General features: G+C 37.0%; 1 protein-coding gene across 1 annotated transcript; it reads left to right on the top strand.

The window, feature by feature from the left end:
- Positions 1-450: 450 nt before the first annotated feature.
- On the top strand, positions 451-1,345 carry LOC131326298 (rapid alkalinization factor-like). The gene has a single exon (XM_058359037.1). It carries the CDS (start codon positions 809-811, stop codon positions 1,181-1,183), a length of 375 nt encoding a protein of 124 aa, XP_058215020.1. The 5' UTR covers positions 451-808; the 3' UTR covers positions 1,184-1,345.
- Positions 1,346-9,603: the final 8,258 nt, after the last annotated feature.

Genomic DNA, 9,603 nt, shown 5'->3' with positions numbered 1-9,603 from the left:
AACAAAGCCGCATGTGATATTACCCATAATCCAGTTCAACATGACAGAACAAAACATGTGGAAGTTGACAGATTTTTTATCAAGGAAAAATTGGAAGCAAAGATTATAGAATTGCCCAAGATTCGATCAGAGGATCAGTTGGCTGATGTCCTTACCAAAGCAATATCAAATAAGTTGCTTTCAAAATTTGTTAACAAGTTGGGCATGTGTGATATATATGCACCAACTTGAGGGATGAAGTGTTGCGATAATTATGTAATTGGATCCTAGCTAGTCTTACTTACTTTATTTAGCTTTCCTGTAATTAGGTTTACCATAAGTAGGTTATTAGGATTGTATATATATATTGTTAATGAATGAAATAGATATGATTCTCTTCTGAATTACATTTTGGGGCCCGGCTATACATAGGTAGGGGGGAAGCAGCAGCCTGGACAAGAAGGAGAGAGAGAAACCGCGTTCGGTTTTGCCAGAACAGAATTGAAATGGATGGACTCGCACTGTGGCTCAGTGGCTGTGAATTGTGATAACAGACCGTTACAGGGAATTAAATACTACTACTCTTCTGATTACAAAATCAATCGTGTGGCAATCATGTGAATTTGCAAGTAAAACACACAGGTAGTCATCGTCCCTCTGACTTCTTTGAACTACAAATACTCCTCCTTCCACAACTTCACAATTACAAAAACCACAGCACATCACCAAGGGGAGAGAGAGAGAGAGAGCAGCACAGCACAGCACATCACAAAGGAGGGAGAGAGAGAGAGAGAGAGAGAGAGAGAGAGAGAGAGAGAGAGAGAACAAAATGGCCACCTCTTCGTGTCTCTCCCAGATCTTAATCCTCTGCCTCGCCACCGCTCTGCTCGTCCTCGAATCCCCACGCTCCGCGGCCGCCAGTGAATCCCACGACCGGCGACTCCTCGGGTGGGCCACCACCAGATCCGGATGCCGTGGGACCATCGCCGAGTGCCTCGCCGCCGACGACCAGGACGAGTCCGACTCAGAGATCGGCAGCCGGCGCATCCTGTCCACCTACGTCTACATCAGCTACGGTGCGCTGCAGAGGAACACTGTCCCTTGCTCCCGACGCGGCGCCTCCTACTACAACTGCTACGGTAACAGTGCACAGGCCAATCCCTACACCCGCGGGTGCACCGCCATTACCCGTTGCAGGAGTTAGATTCAGTTTCCCCTCAATTTTTTTTCCCCATTCTTTTTTAGCAAAAGTTACCCATTTCTCAATTTTCACATTTTTTAGTAAACATCCGATGTGGTGGTCTTGTAATGTTATACAGAACGAAAATCCTTTGTTGTGTTATATATACAGATCCTCTGTACCAAATGTCCTTTGTACTGCCAAGGAATTTAGGACAGTTAGATCGCATACAAATTTTAAAAAACAAAAAAATACTCACAAAATCGACAGTCTAAGATTCCTCGGTAAGGAGGTTTCTCGGTACAAAAAATCTCGTGTGATACCAGACTATCATGTAATATGTCACTAATGTATTGGTAAAACGTATAATGTTTGTGATATGATGAGTACATTGCACTGGGTCACCAAAATGTGGTCATCAAACACAGTCAAGCACACGGAAAGATTGGTGATGCGTGTTTTCTTGTAACGAAATTATTGTTGTGATTATTTATTTTTTTTGGTTTTGTGGTTTACGAAAAGAAATTCATCGTTTTACTTGTATCGATTGATTTTGTTGGCATGTTGATTTATTTTTATTTATTTTTATCATCTGTTGGTTGGTTTTTTTTTGTATCATAACGACTATTAACGAGCCAACAATCTTTCCACCTGGTTTTTTGATTTCTTATGAAATAAGTGTCTTGAATTTCCGAAGAAAAAATGTAATTAGGTGTCTTTTTTTGAGACTAACGGTTATTCTTTGTAACATAATACTCCATAATTGAGACATGAAAGTTGGAGATTATTTCTTAATTTTGTTTATCTAATGTTGATCTAGTCAACTAGATGACCAATTGAGTTACCGTTTTTTTTTTTTTTTTTAGCCGCAATTGAGTTACCTTTTTGGCGAGATTATTTTAACTGTCTTTTTAGTCCTTTTTAATGAAAGCTTAGTGGATTTGCCTTTTTTTTTTTTAATTAACTTCGTCTTGGTGAGCATAATCTAAAAAAATCATAAAAAACCAAATAAAAAATAAAAACCTCTAGATACAATATATATATATATATATATATATATATATATTTGTTTCCCTTTGCTGAACTTTTTTCAACTTCGGTCCATATTTTTTTATTTTTTTTTCCGTCGTTGAGATGAAAAATTAATTTCAACTATTTTGATGAGAAACTAAAAGATACTTTACTAAACAACAAGAATGTCAATCGTAGTAAGAAATAATTAGTTTAGTCTAAACCAGCTCTTACTAAATTTTGAGCCGTTTAGCTATAACTGATTGCTAGTTTCTTCTTGGCAGAAATATATATTTAAAGTTCCATATAATTAATCTTGCTGTTTTTGTAATTTTGTTTTTCCTGGTTGATGCATCGGCAGAAATATATGGAGGATTCAAGGCCCATATAAATGAAAGGAAGAATGAGGAAAGAAAAAAAAAATTACTACAAAAGATAGTGCGGTATGGGTCCCTACAGATAGTGATGTGGTGCGACAGGACAACACTCTCTGACGGAGGTGACGGGGTACCATACATGCACTTCAATTTTAAGTACCTTATAAAAAAAAAAGAGAATAAAATCTTTACACCACCGGTGTAAATATTTGTTTCCTCCAAATCAATTACATCGCGCCATGTTGCAAAACAGTGGTCCCAATCAATAGAACATGGCGACGTGGCGCAATATAATTGATTTGGAGGAAACAAATATTTACACCGGCTGTGTAAAGAATTTATTCCTAAAAAAAACAATTCTACAAAAGATCAAAGAGATGAGGTGGAATCATTGAGAAGGCATCTAAAGGTTAACGGCCTGATTGTTTGACTTTTGATGATTAAGGGGGGAAAAAAAAAGTTTTTATGAGTTTTGGTTTTTGTATTTCAATTTTGTTATTGGGGTGAATCTAATTTTTCATAATCGGGGCAGCTGGCCTACTGATTATAGTGCACTAGCAAAAAGACGTGTAATTTTCAGATAAAAATAATATATTTTTTCATAATTTGTGGATTATAATTTCAAGACAAAGCATTTAAAAACAAATAATCATTAACTCTAGCTGGAGTTCGAGTGTTGGTTGGAACTTGATTCATTCATAGAGGAAGAAGAATCCAATGAGAGATCTTCACATGCAGTGCAATACTTAAATGGTCGTAATTTAAAGCAATTTAATTTCCAACCTAAGGCGTGAAAAAAAAAAAAATCCAACCTAAGGAATCTCGGAAGATGGTCTTATTTTATTAGTTTCCTAAATTTCAGGTTGTTAATGAATAATCCCCCTTTCAATAGTATAATTTGAACCGTTGACTAATTTTAAAATAATTTTTAAAATATTTCTGTAAAAAATAAGCTCAATTGTATTTATGCAAGTGGTTAATTCAATCTTCCAAATTTCATTAAGAATTTAAAATCCTCGATCCTAAATGGAAAGTTTGAATATTGGACCAACCAACCGGACTCATATCCAACTGAGCTAATTTGGAAGACCCAAAAGTGGTTAATAAACGGTTTGAATTTTTTATCAAAGACCCAAAAGTAGGCCCCACACGCTGTCGTATACAACTTTGGCACCCCATTTTTGTTTTGTACTACTAGCATTTTCGTTTCTTTTATACTCTCTCTTTGACTTTTACCGCAAATTTTGATTTAGTCCTTTTCTTTTCAACTCGTCCTAGCAAAGTATTACTCCTAATTGCCCCATATAATTGCGAAGAGAGATTATTGTAATATCTCTTCCCCATCTATCCTTTTCCACTTCAAGACACTGCAAACGTATCATCAAACTTCAGACTAACGGTTAGGAACTACTTCTCCATGTGTTAAAAAGATGCGTAATATTTACCATACAGAGGCGTAATATTTTGAAAAAAAAAAAAGAGGTATAACATTTCACTATAAAGCTAGGCGTAACATTTCATCTCAAAGAGGTGGAACACCTATAAAGGTGCTAACCAGAGAAAGACATAATATTAATAAAATAAGCCATAATATTTCACTTCACCGAATATAGGCATAACATTTTCAAAAGTAGGAGTATATACTATATTGAAGCATTTTTCCTACTTTATTATCCTTCCCCTCTATAATAAGAACCACTTTGGGGAGATTTCACTAGCCAATTTTTGGCCTAATTTGGACAATTTTGCCCCCGAATTAGGAAGCCACTGGTTTTGTGTAGCAGGGTAATTCGGTCTTTTTCGGCTAAGGCAATAAACGTAAGCCACGTATGTAAGAAACGTGAACAATAATATCACTTTGTTAGCTCTGCCTCCCCCCTCTTCTTTTCTTCCTCTGGTTAGAGAAAAACAGAGAGAGAGAGAATTTTCGGCGTTCCTCTACCTTCAAAACTATTGCATCGCTGTCGTCTTTGTTAGCTCTGCCAACAGAGAGCGAGAGAGAGAGAGAGAGTTTTCGGCGTTCCTCTACCTCCAAAACTACTGCATCGCCATTGTCTTCGTTAACTCTGGAGAAGGTACGCCTAGTTACTGCAGCTCCGATAAATATCGTCGTCTAAAATCGCCGTCGCTAAGTAAGTTCTTAATCGTTGTGGGTTTCAATTGGCTGACTGTTGGGTTTAGTAGGATTTTTTTGGAGTGGGTTTTGTGGGAACTGGGAATTGCTACTTCGATCTTTAGAAAAATTCGTATCTATTCCGAAATCAAACCTTATGTAATTGTTTCCTTTTGTGTTATTTCAAAGCACTTGATCACATATTTGGAATTTTAGGGTTTCCATTCCTTACTCCTTACAGATTTTGAAGCTCCAAGCTTACCACCACTTCCAAGATCTACGCCCAATCAACTAGAATTTCAGGTATATTGTGCATTCAATTCATAGAAACAAGAATACGGTAAAATCAGAAGATCTCAATTGAGAATTATTTTGCAGCCACAGGAATTTCATTTGGAAACTATGGAGGGCTGATCGAATTTGCTCCTCAGGTATATCCTCACCTTTTTTCAAAATTTGTTATGAATACTCTCTGATGTAGAAATCGTTTTCATGGAACTGCCATTCTATTTTTCGAGTGCCAAAAGACCTAGATTTCAGCTTCCAATATGTAGTGATGTGATTAAATTTGCTAGACTTATATTTACTCTAATATGGGGAATAGAGCTCAATTCTTGAATTGGTATTTTGATTGATAATTTGGTTTTTTTGTGATTGAAGAGCGAGTTGATTTCAGTCCGGCTGCTAAAAAAATAACATTCGATATGTAGAAATCAAAACTATTTTGCTTTAATTTCTTACCAACCGAATGGAAGTTTAGTTTTCCCTATTACCAAATTAGTTTCTGACATCTGTGAACTCTAGGTTGGCAAAGCAGGCGGAAAGAAGTGGAAGCCTATGTTTGAGTCTATAAGATTTCTACTAAGATTTACGTAGTTAAGGAAACAGGAAAGCTTGCCTTGTTACGATTGGATAAAGAATTGAAATGGAGATTTGCACCTAATCATTAGTTAATTTTATCACTCTCTTCTTGTTCTTTTAAGTTCTTATTTTTCATGCGTTTTGTTTCATTCTTTTAGTGCTTGGATTTTATTTTCAGATTGTTGGATTTTTGTAGTTTATTGCGATGCTTTTGAAAGCTGAAACTTAAGTGGAGCTCTGAAGTTTATTGGAAGGATTTTGGGTATGTTTTCTGTTCACTTTTTCGGGCTTTGGAATAAAATTTATTAGATATTAGCCATGGTCTTTATTAAGTATTTTTTGGAATCCTGGTTAGTATGGATCACTAGGCAGATTAAAAAGTTATTAGCCGCATTTGTACATAATCGCATTTTGTTGGGTCACTTGGTAGGAAAGGTTGATGGTGTTGATTATCCCTTGTTAGTTCATTACATTCTCACCGGTATCATTCCTTTTGCAAGGCTGATTAGGAACTCATGAATTGTCGTTATATTAGATCCATCCATTGTTTGGTGTGGCTAATCGTAAGCATGTATTCCCTAATTCCTTCTGAGAATTTGGAGTAGGAGAGGCTTGCTTTTGACTAGTTTTATGAAATTTTTACTTGGTATATATCTTTTGGTTGAATTTGAATTCTTATAATGTGATTGGTTACGGGTTTTTCCTTGCAAAGATGGATTTTTTTGTACTGCATTGACGATTTTGGATTGTATCTCTGTTGATGTACCAGTTTCTTAAGGAAGTGTGAAGCCAACAATGGCTCATTTTAGAAGCTATGGTAGAGTATCAAGCCTGGCCAGTAGGCGCCTGAGAGCTTGTATCTCCTCCCGAGAAAGAGGGCCAGTTGGAACATGGTTGGGATTACCCGCCATATCAACAGAAGGTAGGGAACAAGTACCATTGTACTAGACAATAACAATTTCCAAAAACAACTCCAATCAAGGGAATCAACTCAAAATAAGCAATACCCAATCAATTGGGGCTCCAAACTTCAACAATCCACAAACAATCAACCACCAACAACTAGAAATAGTAGTAACAATCTACTAAAAAATGCCGCAAGAACAATCCAGGAGCCAAACTCACTAGGCTAAAAAATAACCTCTCAAAAACTGAAAAACCAACCACTAGCAAACGATATATGCTCTGAATCAACAAAGATCCACAAAACACAAATTACAGTGCAACTATGCGCCCAAAACGCTACAACTAGCAGTAAACAAGAGAAGACCAACCCAGAAGTTGCAGAAAAGGTGCCCAACCTCACTGGGTCAACTTAAACTAACTCGGTCGAACTCAAATAGAAGCAGCGGAAGCCTGAAAGTACCTGACCTAAATGTGAAACGACCTGGAAAACTCCGGCGAGCTCCGGTGAGGGAAGGCGACGCCGGAAAGCAGTGGTCGGAGGTTCGAACAGGGCCAGAAGACTGTCGATGAACCCTAGGTTTCAAATCTGAGTGGCAAATAGGGCTGAAACTGGTTGATATAGCAGAATGCTACTGTTCATCGGTATTGTTCGCGCGACACTATTCATCGGTTACTGTTCATGCGGCACTGTTCAAGATTGGTGCAAGGGAAATCCCACGTTAGGGTTAGGATCTCTGCTTTGATACCATGTAAAGTTGAGAGACGATAGTCTCGATATGTGGAAAACCCAAAATTAGGGTAACTTTCATTAAACAGGGTATATATACAATGCAAGATACAACAATTACAATGAGGTCCTAACTAAGTAACTATTTACATACTAAGGATAATAATGAAACTCCGTACAATGAACTAATTCATTAATCTAACACTGTGGAATTGAAACTCCATTCTAGAATGAGAAGATCTATGCATTCACGGAGATTATAGTGCTTGAATACACTGAATGAATACTATTTCCTACCTTGTAGGTACCTGTAGTGTCATCAACTGTGCACATGTGAATGGCACTATAAGTTCTGTTTAATAAACGAACTTAAATTCCTTCCCCTCTATAATAAGAATCACTTTGGGGCAAATTTCGCTAGCCAATTTTGGACAATTTTACCCCTGGATTGGTTGGACGTTGTTCTTGGTCAGTTAGCTATAATGATTATTTTACCTCTTGTGCTTTGTGGGCTACGTGGCCCCCTCTCCTTTTCTTCCTCTGCTCCACGCAACACACACGCACATATACACAGGCAGAAGAGATGACACGTTAGAGAGAGAGAGAGACAAAGGGAGAGGAAGAGAAGCGAGATTTGAGGCGGATTCGATGAGGTGATCCCTCCCTCCCTCATGTAATACCTCTCTCTCTCTCTGTGGCTCGGAGAGACAGTATGAGCAAATTAAGCAAAGAAAATTAGTCAACTCACGCTCACCGGAAAAACAACTACACACCATATTAGAATTGAGTGACCCTAAATTAAAATTTAATTGGAATTCATTGTTGTTCTATTGATTCAATGGCTCCAATTGAAGTAAAACTACAAAGACCTAGCATAGAAGTTATATCTATACCTATGGGGTAAAGCATAAATAGAATGTTGCATTTTAATGTGGATTTGATATTTGCATGCTTTGGAACTTTGAGACTATAGTTACCCCACAATAGTTTTTGCAGCCTTGAGAGTCAAAGTCCTTGGCCTGACTCAAGTAGATCTAAGCCTCAACCCCTTTGTGATGCACTCATATGAACATGTGAGTCAGAATCTTTGGTACGTATTTTTTGCATAGTTTTCAGAAAAAGATGGTCACTGTTTGGAGCAATACATTTCGAGTCTTGCAAGGACATAGGATACATGTACATTCAGTAAGAAACAAGGGGGTAGCATAGTGAAAGTAGAAAATCCAATTACCTATTTAGAGGCTTCGTTAGGCCTTGGGGGAAGTGAATCAGATGGGAATCAAATGGCAGAATAAGCACCAGTTGGCTATGTAACAGTACGAGAAACTTTTTAGTATACCGGGTATATCAACACCCTTGGTATCCCCTCCGGTCCGTTTTCAATTTTTGGCCATTTTCCGATCACACTTGGACGATCGACTCCGTTCATTTTGTAGAGTTTGACAAAAATCATAATCATATCAAAATTCGTGTTCATCGGTCTTTAATAGATACATGATCTGCACACGTGAAAATTGTAAGAAAAACAAAACTGGGTTCTAATTCAGTGTAGTTTTGGATCCAATTTTGGTTTTCTTCAATTTTCATGTGTACCGATTATGTATTTACAAAAATCCGATGAACACGATTTTTGGTATGTTTAAGGTTCTCGCCAAACTCTACAAAATGAACAGAGTCGATCATCCAAGTGTGATTGAAAAATGGCCGAAAAATTGAAAACGGACCGGAGGGGATACCAAGGGTGTTGGTATCCTCGGTATACAAAAAAGTTTCTCGTATTGTACCGTTCTTATGCTTTTCAGTTTTATAGATGCATGTGTGTCTCACTATTTTGTTGGCTTGATTGTTTATGCGGGCTACAATTCCACAAATATTCAACATCATTCTCCTCAACAGGTACAACCCAAACTACTTATGTATAAACTTGCAACCAAAGTTGTGCATTTAGTCACAAATTTCAGCTACTTAAGTATATCAAACTTATGCAGCCTACTTTTGTTAGGCCTTTTGTAATCATAAATATGGCGTACTTATGTATATGAAACTCTACATCAAACTTATGCAGCCTAGCTTTCAAAAATACTCAACACTAGGTATGACAAACGTGCCTTGCACTTCGTGATGTACGTAGTGTATTTAAAAAAATCTTCCTTAACAAACTGTATATTTAATTTTGTTAGCCTATTTCTTCCCTATATCCTCCTATTTTCAACTATAAATTAAAGCAATGATTTGAACATTATGTGCTCTCTAATTGGGTTTTTCTATTGTGGACAAAGTTGTTAGTTTGGTTTGTTGCATATGATGTGAATGTGTTGTCAAATACAATCATTGTATGAACTCAATCTCCGGTCATTCTCATAAAATATTATTATGTGGAGCCCACAATATCGTGCTTTATAATATAATTATCAAAATTTTAGTTAAGTTTAATTCTCATGATATACTT

Source organism: Rhododendron vialii, chromosome 5a, assembly GCF_030253575.1.
Source record: "Rhododendron vialii isolate Sample 1 chromosome 5a, ASM3025357v1".
In the NCBI taxonomy this organism is placed as follows: Eukaryota; Viridiplantae; Streptophyta; class Magnoliopsida; order Ericales; family Ericaceae; genus Rhododendron; species Rhododendron vialii.
Note: the sequence above shows the minus strand (reverse complement) of the source record. Positions and strands in the feature narration are given on the sequence as shown.

What these genes read in the sequence shown, in the direction of transcription:
- LOC131326298 (XM_058359037.1), top strand. Translation starts at nt 809, where the DNA reads ATGGCCACCTCTTCGTGTCTCTCCCAGATCTTAATCCTCTGCCTCGCC.